This window comes from Triturus cristatus, chromosome 12, assembly GCF_964204655.1.
Source record: "Triturus cristatus chromosome 12, aTriCri1.1, whole genome shotgun sequence".
Classification (NCBI taxonomy): domain Eukaryota; kingdom Metazoa; phylum Chordata; class Amphibia; order Caudata; family Salamandridae; genus Triturus; species Triturus cristatus.
The window spans coordinates 46,897,529-46,910,845 of NC_140595.1; the positions used below are offsets into that span (position 1 = coordinate 46,897,529).

Below are 13,317 nucleotides of genomic sequence, written 5' to 3' on the forward strand. Positions count from 1 at the left end.
CCAGTCAAGCAGTGCTTAATTTGAGCCAGTTGTCTCCAGTGCTGGACACCGGCCCTTTAATCTCAGCACCGGCACTAATGACAGACCGCCACACGGTGGTGCTGTTTGTCTAATTTTCAGATGAACACAACAGCAGCATTTAATAATTCAATATATACTAGAAATGATAATTCAAACTATTCCACGCCATGGAAAGCACCACTCCTGTCTCATCACCGCAAGTGGAAAGCACCACTCTAGTCTCACCGCTGCCGCTTTTGTTACAGGGGGGCGATATTGCAGCTACGCTGCAAAACCGGCCCCCTTGGTCCAAAACAGGCCCCAATCCTGGCAGACCACCGGAGAAACGCCCGGTGCCCGCTACCGCCAGTCTGACCCTGGTTGGAAAAGTGGTGTTAGAAAAGAAAGAAATGGGGTAATGTTGGAACACGTGGACTGGGGAATTCTGGGAAAGACATTTAGTAAGTCACAGGTGGGAGAGTCAACACTGAGTGTATTGTATGATTCATGGCTGGAAAAAAAATATTTGTAACTCTACAACATCATGCAATAAAATTATAGGTTTTCCCGGTCTTGCCTCCACCAGTATTTTCCAATTTTGTAAAGTAAATTACGGTCATTCATTCGTTTCTATCTTGAAATCATATCGTGAATGCAGATAAGATGTACAAAAAGAAACGCTCCCCGTGTATTACTTTCTTTTGGTTGTTTGCATCTGCCTCCACCCCTCTGGGTAAACTGGGTAACCGCTTTTTGAAGTGCAACATAGACCAGGGGCATCCACCTAAGGCACATTCGAGCCGGCATCTCACTCCAGTACCCTCCTTCCCTGGCCAACGCACCGTGTCTCTGTTTACGTCGTGCTGTGTAGCGCAGAGTAGGCCGCTGGTGGCGTCAAAGCGCTGTACGTGAATGGGCGTGGCCCCAGAGGGATTCATCTATGAAAATAGGATTCTGACGTCATGGAGACGGGCATAACAATGTGCAGTGTATTCCACCCCCTCCCCTCTCGTGCTGTGAGTGACGCACATGCGCGTCCTTTCTCCTTTCCTGGAGCCCGCCGCCCCCTCGAGCCTCGGGTTCCCTCACTCTTTTCAAGGGGACATCTCGCCGCGAGGAGTTTTCCATCGATTTTCTTTCGTGCTCCACAGGCCTGGTGGCTCTGTTCACGCTCCCCCGGGTACCGAGCGCGCCCCGGCACGGGGTGCACGTGGGCCAGAGGGGGCCTGCGCCCTGGCTCTGTGGGCCCTGCCCACCCAGTTCTGGATTACCAAATAGGCAAAGTAGACACCGGCCTATGGGCCCAACTCCTTTTACGGGGCCCGGGACAACGGATTAAAATAATATTGATTTGATCTTGGAAGAAAATTATAATCAAGCTTTCTTAAATTGTTTCCACCTAATAGCAAAAAATGAATCAAGGGGCCTCCACAGGGTTTAATCCAGTTCTGTGCCCATCCCATTGCCCCCCCCCCCCCCACAGCTCCTGAATGTTCCCGTAGGTGATACAGAGAAAAAAAGACACCACACCTTGCCACACACATTCATTTGTCCCAATAAACTGGTTTAAACAAAAAAAAATAAGAGTTGTGTGGTTCCTCACAGTTGCAGTGTGTGCATGTGGTTCCTCACAGTTGCAGTGTGTGCTTGCAAGAGTGAATGTGGTTTTCCTGGGACTGGCTTCTCGGGGGAGAACTCCAAAAGCAGTAACTCTGATAGGAAGGAGAGGGCGTGTGAAAGGCAGAGCTCTCTTACAGGGGCCCCAAGCCTTTGAAGATTACCATCCCCCTTTGAAGATTACCATCCCCCCTTTGAAGATTACCATCCCCCTTTGAAGATTACCATCCTTGGGGACTCCCCCCTCCAGATTCACACAAAGGGTGTCTTGTTGGGAGAGTAGCCGTGGTGGGGGGCACATGATCTAATATTCCCGCTAACACGCACACTGTGAGCCTGGGGCCACTCCCCACAGGCCACTGGTGCAGTCACCAGAGAACAGGGGTTCCTGGCTGGGAAACTCTCACCCACTGGCATAACTCAAGAGCCAACAGAGCGTTCACAGTCTGACAGTCGTGGGGTCGTGCACTTTGTAATAAAGAAGGGGTACCCCTAATAACGTTTCCTGTATCAGGGTCTACAAAACATATATGAAGAAAACATACAGGAAACCAAATGACGAGTGGCTAATTAATAAATGAACATGTACACACCCATGGACTAATATAATTCAAAAATTCATTTTTTTATTCAATTTCCTGTATGTTTTCTTCATATAAGTCGTGGGGTCGTGACCAGAACTCCAGTTACCTGAGGTGGCCACCGGTATGGTCCTACGTTACTACACCACGGTGCTTCACCATGAGTGAGCTACATCCGAGTTACTACTTTGACCATCACTACTTCAACAACATAACTAGTTAATGGCATTTACCTGCAACTTCGACTCTACCTCGGTCCCACATCAGCAGTACCTCTTACCACTGAGGTTGGCGGAATTCAGCGGCATACAGCAGAGTTTTTCTGTAACTCTACGAGTTCCTACCACACTTAATGAAACCTTAACTGGAGAGGGCTTAGTAGATTGTGTGAAGAGAGATCTAGTGTGTTTTGGAAAAAGACAGGTGTTGAGACTATAAGCCACCGTTAGAGTGTGAAGAGAGTCCTCGGTGAGTTGTTTGAGTAGTGGTAAAACAGCTGCTAACTTAAACTTTTGGGGTAGGTGCCTAAACTGAACGAGCGATTAAACAACAAAATCATAGAGGATAGATTTTTGAGGCGAGATCTAAAGGTTTGAAGGCGGAAGGTTTTGGGTGTCGAGAACTGTTTTGCAGACCTGAGCTTTGGAATTCGCTAGGAATTGGAGCAAAAAAGGCTAATTAGATAGAGTGAGCAGCTGGGATACTATGGCATTTGGGGGTCATTGAGGATCAATGCTAGGGCGGGTCTAATATAGACTGTTGTAGAACAGTAGGAGAAAAAGCTGGTGGCAGAGAGTCCAGGGTGGTTTTTGACTGAGCGGGGGCATTGGCGGTGCTGGTGTCGCTGGGGGTTAGATTGCTGGTAGGTGGTCAGGTACTGCTTTGCTGTATTTAAATCTGATGTAGAAGCACTGATGGCCTGTCCGTAGGCAAAGAGGTGCAGGCGTTGGCGATTGTTGAAACTTGCAGAGAAGTGTGGCTACCTGTGTCTTTAAGGAGGCGATGGGTAGAGGTGGGCGGAAATGGCGGAATCTGACTCAGCGGAAAGCTGTGGAGTTAAATAAAAACTCCATGAGATTCTGCAGCGTTTCTTCCATGGGTGGACATAGGCACGTCACGCTGCTCGCTCTGTGATTTAGCACCAGTAGTGCGTTCCATGCTGAAAAATCAGCACGAACAACACCACGCAGTGCGCCAGAGGGTGCAGAGATGGTTTTGCTGCAGCTCAGTGATTTTCTACTCAAGGGGCAGCCCTCTGACCGCGAACAGTTGTGACCGCCCGTGTTGGAAAAATGTCACCAGATGTCCTCCTAGTGACTGGAAATTGCACTTGGCGACACCAAATCTTGCTCGTGCTCACCAACTTACCGTTCTGGAGCCTGGCGTGAGAAGACACACAGGGCCAGGCGGAATTTGGCCGGTATTCCGCATTACAAGAGTAGCACTAGATCACCAAAATTCTACCAATTCTGCGGGTGGAACAGACTATTACACCCACCCCTAGTGATGTGGAGGCATAACCTAAGTTTAGGGGTGCAAGGTAGCTGTACCAAAGTTGTGGAGAGGATAGGAAGAGGTGAATTGCAGTTTCTGGGTGTCATTGAACGAGGTCAAACGGGGCATAGTCCAGGTGTTGACCACGGTTCTCTCAGAGTTAATCTATGAACAGTGTGCTAGAGTTGGGTAAATGCGACCACCGCACGGTTAGGCCTCACTCTTACTGATTGGTGCAGCAATGTTATGTGCATGCACAGGGAGGGAGTTTGTGACTCCTTCCTCCAATGCACCTCTTCAAATAGGAGAGGTAGTAATCAGCATTTAGGTGGACCAGTGTAGGAGCGGTATCATGTCGGCTCATCTTGACCATCAGAACGGCCTTCAACATTCAATCCTGCAAGTGATGCCTGGAATTGAAGATGGACAGTCCGGAACTTCTCTCCCGTTAACTGGCATCTCACTACAGACCGAGAGACAATCCTCCACACTAAGTTTCCGATGATTTCTGAACCAGACTTCAAAGTGCCTACAAGTCACAAGCCAGTGCTTTACAAAACATAAAAGTCAGGAATCTGGGATTCCGGTTTGACAATGAGTTATCCTGTAAATCTCAAATCAACCAGGTTTCCTCGGCGTGTGTCGGTAAATTGCACATGATCCGTAGAATTCTCCCTTTCCTTCCTCTGGAGTCGTGCCGGACCATTATCCATGCCCTGATCACCTCACATCTGGACTATGCAAATAGTCTGTACGCTGGGGCTCCTGCCTACCTGATCAAACGCCTGCAGATTGTTCAGAACGTGGCGGCAAGGCTGATCTGTAACATCCCATATCGCCCCTCGGTCTCGCCCCACCTGAAGAAGCTCCACTGACTTCCAGTGATTAAACGCATTCAGTTTACGTCACTGGTTTTAGCTTTCACAGCAATTCAGGGTCAGGGTCCAGTCTACCTAAGAACTCGACTTAAGCTTGCTCAATCCAACCGCTCGCTCAGATCGAACCATCTCCGCCTTATGATGACTCCCCGTTTTCGCCGCTCCAGAATCGGTGGCAGAACTTTCACATGGATTACTGCCAACACCTGGAATAGCCTGCCACTGTCCTTGCATATGGCTGAATCTGAATCCACTTTCTGACGTGACTTGAAGACCTGGCTGTTCTCCAACTCTTAGCCCTCTTTTGGTACCTGCAACTGCCGCCCTTCTTAGCGCCGGGACACCCCCGTTGGGGGTAGCTGAGCGCTTTATAAGTCTCAAAAATAAATAAATAAAAATAAATAAATACATATAAATAAATAATCCTCTCTAGATGGCACCTTCCTCAAAATCATCACACCCTGCCACCACCTCCGCTCAAACACCTTCATGCTCTACTTGAAGGGATGGGGAATTTCCCATAATGCCCACGCTATTCAGGACTAACCTTACCATTGCAGCAATATAATTACATAATTGTGAGTGCTTCCAGCCAGTAAACTGTGGAGCTGCCCAGTCCACAAAGATGTCTGTACTTTAGGTGACTGCCTTCAGCTGACATACTCCGCCTTTTTGCTGCGCATCTTGGCAAAACTAAATCAGACTCTGATCTGCGATGGACAGTTATTTAAGGCCACCCGAAAGGCTCTGTGATGCAACTCCAATGGTAGATAAGGTATACAATAACATAGTGTTTCAGATGGAAGAAATTCATCAAAGCTGAACCAGTCTCTGGGAACCGTCCGCTCCTATAGACTGGACTCTTCGGGGACCTTCGTTGAGGCAGGAAATGAGGAGATCTTGTTTCGTGCACAGAGACGCCTCACCGCAGGTTGGACAGGGTGGATCAAAGCGATGGTGCAGAAATTGACACCTAGTGCAAGCTGTCCTTAGGGACGTCTTTGTTCTATGAAGGGAACCTTCATCACATTTCAGGTACATGGCACGCAATGGAACACTGGATTTTTTGGTCGACTGTGACTTTCCATCGCAAATGGGTCAAAAGACAGGTACGGTGAGATCTTGCAACTCAAGCAAAGGTAGCCTACTTCTTTCTGGAATCTGATTCGAAAGAAGCAGACTTTGTTTATTTATTCTCAATATGAAACTTGTTCAATTGGATTAACCTCTAAGCTGAGTGAGATGATTGGTTTTTGAGATGGTTTGAATATGAAGAAAGTACCCAGAAAAATAATTTCAGAATTGTAATTGATCATGCAGGTCCTGTCGGTCAGCGTGTAGGTGGTACTTTTATGTTGTTTTGCGTCGCAGTGAGCTGTTAATGTTGCTTTCCTCTACAATGGAATTTGTATACCACCACCATGGCACTGGACAGACACTGGCACTGTCTTGTAATAGTTTCTACGAGATGGAAGGATAATATCTAGCCATGCTTGGATGTCTCCCAGTTGCGTTGGTCCCCTTAGATCCTAAGTGGCTGTGTTGAGAGTGAAGAATCTTTCTCAGAAGACATATTAATGGTTGAACGACTAAGGGTGTGAAATGCAAATCCAAAATATCTAAAAGTAAGTACAAATTTTCGAAATCTTACTCCACATATATGTACCTTGGTGATGTATATCTTCCAGGCATGTAGATGTGGAGTTGGGTATAGTAAATCTTGACTTCCCTATATGTACTTACCTTCTGATATTTTTCCCTTGACATTCTGTCCACAAAAGTCTTGCATCTCGATATTCAGTTGTACATAAAACGACTGAGCTTAATTGATGGGCCGCACAAGGAGATATACAAATATGTCAGAAATTATTGTTTTCTGAGCCAAAACTTTACTTGAATCAGCAGATGCGGGCCGATATGTTTGCACCATATACAATAAGTTAACAAATATGATATTCCAGAGCATCTAGTTGTCAGTTGTTGCGTACGCATCGCATTGAAAAAAGCATAATCCCACCACCTTCCTTTGTGAACCTGATTGCTTTATAAGATATTCGTTTTTCATCATCTTCACTTTCCTTGAATAACCCAACTTTATGTGTTTACATCTTTGGTGAAGTCCACCAGGTTCACACTCGTATGAAGATGTGTCTTTGCACTTAGGGCACTCATTACACCTACTCTTTTTCTCCCCTTCAGGGACAAGCTGTTCCGGGTGGATCTGAACCCCCCTTCCTATAGTGAGCTGTTTTACAGCAAGGTAAGGACCCAAGATGCAACTCTATTCTCTTTGCAGGACAACAGGTGCTTTCTGCTAACTCCTAAAGGTAGAGCCTGTCACATACGCATGTACAATCTACTCTTGTTTGCTACCATGAGATTACTACAGGAGAAAAAAGCTGGGCACCTGTAGTTTTGCCAACCTCATGAAGTTTTTTTTTTTAATTGCAATCTTCATAATGACAGGCAGTGGCTTAAGGTTTTTAGGCAAGAACTACTTTGAGATAATTCCCACCATTAAAAAAATGGAAATTCTCCTGTGATATTGTGCAAAATCCACAAAGTGCATTTTAGTGAAGTTTTCAAATTTCACACGACTTTACCAGTAAAAAATTTAGATTCGGAACAGATAAGATATCTGTATCTGAAACACTTCTTCCTTATTTGACAGCGTCAAGGCACCTATGTACGTCAAAAACTCCCTTTCTGCAGGGATAGGATATCAATGCACCAGAGTGACCAGCATGTCAAGCCGCCTCCTGAATCTTCTTCAGGCAGCTGACTAACCCTCCAGTGACCATATGTTAATTTGTGCATTACAGTATGAGAATACATCAGTGGTGACCCAGCATTTGGATAACCATCACCCTTGAGTCCTACTTCCATGTCTGCTAAAATGCAGTTGAATATAGAAGATCTAGTTGGGCAATCTCTGATCCCAGTTTGTTCGTTCACTATTAAACTGATCTGTCCTTGTCTTTTTCAATTTAGGGATTATATGTACCATTTTGGTCATGAATCAACCAACTGCCAATACCCAAAAATACCACACAATCACTCAACCGTACTTGTTAGGTATACCATATCAGGTACCGCTAACTCAGAGCTAAAATGCTGTACGTTTGGTTGTTATGGAATACTCAGTAGCCCTTTAAATCCAACTATACATATTTTTAGTTCATATAGAAATTGGCTTAATATTTGCCTGACTCCAGAATGACGCATTCAGTTGACCTCCTCACACCATCATGCTTACCGCATACCACAAAAGTCACATAGTTGCTCACTTAATGGCACATTACTACCCTTGCACCGACATATTTATTAGAACGTTCAGAAGATAACCTACACATAGAGAAGCCTCCTGTGCACAGCTTTGCATTGTAGTTCTGTAATTGACTAGCCATGCCTGTCTCGAGAACAATCTGCCCAGGCTGGAAAATGGACTACCGCTCACCCCAGTGGAAAGAAGTGATGTGAAATCCTTCAGCACACATGTCCAACACATAATATACAATTGTGATCCATGACCTGATCAGACACCTTCATTTTGCACAGTAGCTTACTGAAAAAGGAATGTCTCATGTGACGAGAATTTAGACCAGGCTTCTCCAACGATTAGCTCGTGAGCTACCAGTAGCTCACTAGCCACCTGTAAGTAGCTCGCCTGTGTGCAGCCTGGCCTACTAAATTAGAAGTATTTACTTGGTTGAATTAATATGTGTATAACAACATTGAAAAGTGTGTATTTAAGATGAAATTGAACTGTGTATATTTTAAGAAATCAAAAGCTGATGATTGGAGAAAAATGGTCGCCTCTATTAGAACACTTATAATATTAGTAGTTCAGGATAATTTTCATTGAACATAAGTAGCTCTTTTTATTGAAAAGGTTGGAGACCCCTGATTTAGACAGTCAGTGAGTGAAATTCACAAGAGTGCTAATCTCCTGAAACTTTCTGGATCTTTTCTGGAGCAATCCCTCACGGGATGAGTGTGTTTATGGTGCGATATCTTGGTCAGGGCGAATCTTTTCAAGTGTGACATACCAGATAATATAGGTCTTAACATAGTCTTTAATTCAACATAGGGTGAGAGCTCTCATGCCAAGATGTATCGGAGAGAGTAACCATTCGCATGGTGTGATATCCCTCAAGGAATGAGCTTTCTTAGGGGTTGAAATGCTAGATAGTGTTATATGTCCCTGATAGGTTGAGAGTTTTCACGGGTGTAACCCCAAAAAGTGAGACTTCTTAAAGTCTTGACTTTCAAGCCGGGGTAAGACTACTGGAGCCCGCAACATTTCTTACTAAAACCCCTTCTGCTGAGAGAGTTGGTTTGTTCCTAAACTGTGATGCTTTAATGAGTTTTATTCATTCTGCAGAAATTGACCTGGACTTCAAATCAGGTGGACATCAAAACCTGTCGCATGAAAGGGAAACACGAGGTGAGCAAGCCAGGCCTTGACGGGGGAGGGGTGATGGAGGGGGCTATGATTGTGTCACATGTTGTCACACTAGGACCGGAAGAGACCTAGAGTAAGTCCCCATACATGGCATATTATTCACCTCTGGTTGAACAGTCCATGCTAAAAGACCACCTGGCTCCATCTCATCATGCACACAGTGTCCAGTTCTGGGATTTTCACCTGCAAATAAGTGTTATCAGGTGTGTTAGTGGAATTATTTCAGTGGGCACAAACAAATACTACAATGCCCAGAATGCATTTGGTTGTCACACGAACTCCCAGAGATGGAAATAGTGTCCAAGTGGTCATCCTGTGTGTAGGTTCTTTTATTACATTAAGAGATTGCTGTTATGCTGAAGGGTGTGCACCCGTTTTCTCTGTTCCTAACTTCAAGCACTCAATTACAGATCCTCCTGGTCAAGTGCACGTGCAACATCCCAGGCACAAAAGGGGTTAATGTTCGCCAGGTCATTTGTTTGCATCACCCTAATGCGTGGTGTCTTGTGATGTGTGTAATTTGCCGCCTGCTCGTTGACTTCTTGTTACAAATTCAAGAAAGTGTATACACAGCTTCTCAAGCGGGTTCCATTCCAAACTCCCCTCTCCACTTCCTATTCCTCTTTGATACTTTTTTGTGATCATCTGATCTTCTGTTCCAGGTCATGATGCTTCCATCCCCAGCTCTCCCACAATTCTCTCATCGTGGCATGGCCCTTCCTGCTCCCTCCCACCCTCTTCCGGTGAATCTGCTGTTGACTTTCCTTGAGTCTCTCAGCTCCACCTCCATTTCCATTATGATTTGAACTTTTTCTCTGAATCCCATCTCCCCCATAATCCTTGCGTCCCCTCACTCCTTCCTTCTCCCCTCCTCATCCTTGATTCTCCCATCTCCACTGCAGTGCCCTGGTCTTTCTCTTGTGTGCCCCTGCAGCGGAGCAGTCAGGGGCCCGGGTGCTCTCACGAGAACCTGGAGTGGAGCAGTCAGGGGCCCTGGTGCTCTTAAGAGAACCTGGAGTGGAGCAGTCAGGGGCCCTGGTGCTCTTAAGAGAACCTGGAGTGGAGCAGTCAGGGGCCCTGGTGCTCTTAAGAGAACCTAGAGTGGAGCAGTCAGGGGCCCTGGTGCTCTTAAGAGAACCTAGAGTGGAGCAGTCAGGGGCCCTGGTGCTCTTACGAAAACCTGGAGTGGAGCAGTCAGGGGCCCTGGTGCTCTTACGAGAACCTAGAGTGGAGCAGTCAGGGGCCCTGGTGCTCTTACGAGAACCTGGAGTGGAGCAGTCTGGTGCCCTGGTGCTCTTACGAGAACCTAAAGTGGAGCAGTCAGGGGCCCTGGTGCTCTTACGAGAACGTGGAGGGGAGCATTCTGGAGCCCTGGTGCTCTTAGGAGAACCTGGAGTGATGCAGTCAGGGGCTCCTGTGCTCTTGTGTGCCCCTGGAGTGGAGCAGTCAGGGGCCCTGGTGCTCTTACAAAAACCTGGAGTGGCGCAGTCAGGGGCCCTGGTGCTCTTACGAAAACCTGGAGTGGAGCAGTCAGGGGCCCTGGTGCTCTTATGAGAACATGGAGTGGAGCAGTCTGGGGCCCAGGTGCTCTTAAGAGAACCTATAGTGGAGCAGTCAGAGGCCCTGGTGCTCTCACGAGAACCTGGAGTGGAGAAGTCAGGGGCCCTGGTGCTCTCACGAGAACCTGGAGTGGAGCAGTCAGGGGCCCTGGTGCTCTTACGAAAACCTGGAGTGGAGCAGTCAGGGGCCCTGGTGCTCTTACGAGAACCTAGAGTGGAGCAGTCAGGGGCCCTGGTGCTCTTACGAGAACCTGGAGTGGAGCAGTCAGGGGCCCTGGTGCTCTTACGAGAACCTGGAGTGGAGCAGTCAGGGGCCCTGGTGCTCTTACGAAAACCTGGAGTGGAGCAGTCAGGGGCCCTGGTGCTCTTAAGAGAACCTGGAGTGGAGCAGTCAGGGGCCCTGGTGCTCTTACGAAAACCTGGAGTGGAGCAGTCAGGGGCCCTGGTGCTCTTACGAGAACCTAGAGTGGAGCAGTCAGGGGCCCTGGTGCTCTTACGAGAACCTGGAGTGGAGCAGTCTGGTGCCCTGGTGCTCTTACGAGAACCTAAAGTGGAGCAGTCAGGGGCCCTGGTGCTCTTACGAGAACGTGGAGGGGAGCATTCTGGAGCCCTGGTGCTCTTAGGAGAACCTGGAGTGATGCAGTCAGGGGCTCCTGTGCTCTTGTGTGCCCCTGGAGTGGAGCAGTCAGGGGCCCTGGTGCTCTTACGAGAACCTAGAGTGGAGCAGTCAGGGGCCCTGGTGCTCTTAAGAGAACCTAGAGTGGAGCAGTCAGGGACCCTGGTGCTCTTACGAGAACCTGGAGTGGAGCAGTCAGGGACCCTGGTGCTCTTACGAGAACCTGGAGTGGAGCAGTCAGGGGCCCTGGTGCTCTTAAGAGAACCTGGAGTGGAGCAGTCAGGGGCCCTGGTGCTCTTACGAAAACCTGGAGTGGAGCAGTCAGGGGCCCTGGTGCTCTTACGAGAACCTAGAGTGGAGCAGTCAGGGGCCCTGGTGCTCTTACGAGAACCTGGAGTGGAGCAGTCTGGTGCCCTGGTGCTCTTACGAGAACCTAAAGTGGAGCAGTCAGGGGCCCTGGTGCTCTTACGAGAACGTGGAGGGGAGCATTCTGGAGCCCTGGTGCTCTTAGGAGAACCTGGAGTGATGCAGTCAGGGGCTCCTGTGCTCTTGTGTGCCCCTGGAGTGGAGCAGTCAGGGGCCCTGGTGCTCTTACGAGAACCTAGAGTGGAGCAGTCAGGGGCCCTGGTGCTCTTAAGAGAACCTAGAGTGGAGCAGTCAGGGACCCTGGTGCTCTTACGAGAACCTGGAGTGGAGCAGTCAGGGGCCCTGGTGCTCTTACGAGAACCTGGAGTGGAGCAGTCAGGGGCCCTGGTGCTCTTACGAAAACCTGGAGTGGAGCAGTCAGGGGCCCTGGTGCTCTTAAGAGAACCTGGAGTGGAGCAGTCAGGGGCCCTGGTGCTCTTACGAAAACCTGGAGTGGAGCAGTCAGGGGCCCTGGTGCTCTTACGAGAACCTAGAGTGGAGCAGTCAGGGGCCCTGGTGCTCTTACGAGAACCTGGAGTGGAGCAGTCTGGTGCCCTGGTGCTCTTACGAGAACCTAAAGTGGAGCAGTCAGGGGCCCTGGTGCTCTTACGAGAACGTGGAGGGGAGCATTCTGGAGCCCTGGTGCTCTTAGGAGAACCTGGAGTGATGCAGTCAGGGGCTCCTGTGCTCTTGTGTGCCCCTGGAGTGGAGCAGTCAGGGGCCCTGGTGCTCTTACAAAAACCTGGAGTGGCGCAGTCAGGGGCCCTGGTGCTCTTACGAGAACCTGGAGTGGAGCAGTCAGGGGCCCTGGTGCTCTTATGAGAACATGGAGTGGAGCAGTCAGGGGCCCTGGTGCTCTTACGAGAACCTGGAGTGGAGCAGTCTGGGGCCCTGGTGCTCTTACGAGAACCTAGAGTGGAGCAGTCAGAGGCCCTGGTGCTCTCACGAGAACCTGGAGTGGAGCAGTCAGGGGCCCTGGTGCTCTTACGAGAACCTGGAGTGGAGCAGTCGGGGGCCCTGGTGCTCTTACGAGAACCTGGAGTGGAGCAGTCAGGGGCCCTGGTGCTCTTACGAAAACCTGGAGTGGAGCAGTCAGGGGCCCTGGTGCTCTTACGAGAACCTAGAGTGGAGCAGTCAGGGGCCCTGGTGCTCTTAAGAGAACCTAGAGTGGAGCAGTCAGGGACCCTGGTGCTCTTACGAGAACCTGGAGTGGAGCAGTCAAGGGCCCTGGTGCTCTTACGAGAACCTGGAGTGGAGCAGTCAGGGGCCCTGGTGCTCTTACGAGAACCTAGAGTGGAGCAGTCAGGGGCCCTGGTGCTCTTACGAGAACCTGGAGTGGAGCAGTCTGGTGCCCTGGTGCTCTTACGAGAACCTAAAGTGGAGCAGTCAGGGGCCCTGGTGCTCTTACGAGAACGTGGAGTGATGCAGTCAGGGGCTCCTGTGCTCTTGTGAGCCCCTGGAGTAGAGCGGTCATGGGCCCTGGCACTCTTACGAGCCCCTGGAGTGGGGGACTCAGGGGCCCTGGGGTCATGGGCCCTGGCACTCTTAAGAGACCCTGGAGTGGAGCAGTCAGGGACCCTGACATTCTTGCGAGATTCTGGGGCTGAGGCAGCCAGAGGCCCTAGTGTTCTCGCAAGTCCATGGGACTGAACCGGCCAGGGGCTTCAGCACTCTTGCTAACCCCTGGAGCTGCAGCAGTGAG

General features: G+C 49.2%; 1 protein-coding gene across 1 annotated transcript in view; it reads left to right on the top strand.

Moving 5' to 3' along the window:
- The window catches only part of SEMA6B (semaphorin 6B), a 300,458-nt gene that overhangs the window by 215,250 nt on the left and 71,891 nt on the right, over window positions 1-13,317 (top strand). The window contains exons 4-5 of the mRNA XM_085638458.1: window positions 6,770-6,830; window positions 8,955-9,017. Coding sequence (XP_085494584.1) covers window positions 6,770-6,830; window positions 8,955-9,017 — 124 coding nt within the window. The remainder of the gene's footprint in view (window positions 1-6,769; window positions 6,831-8,954; window positions 9,018-13,317) is intronic.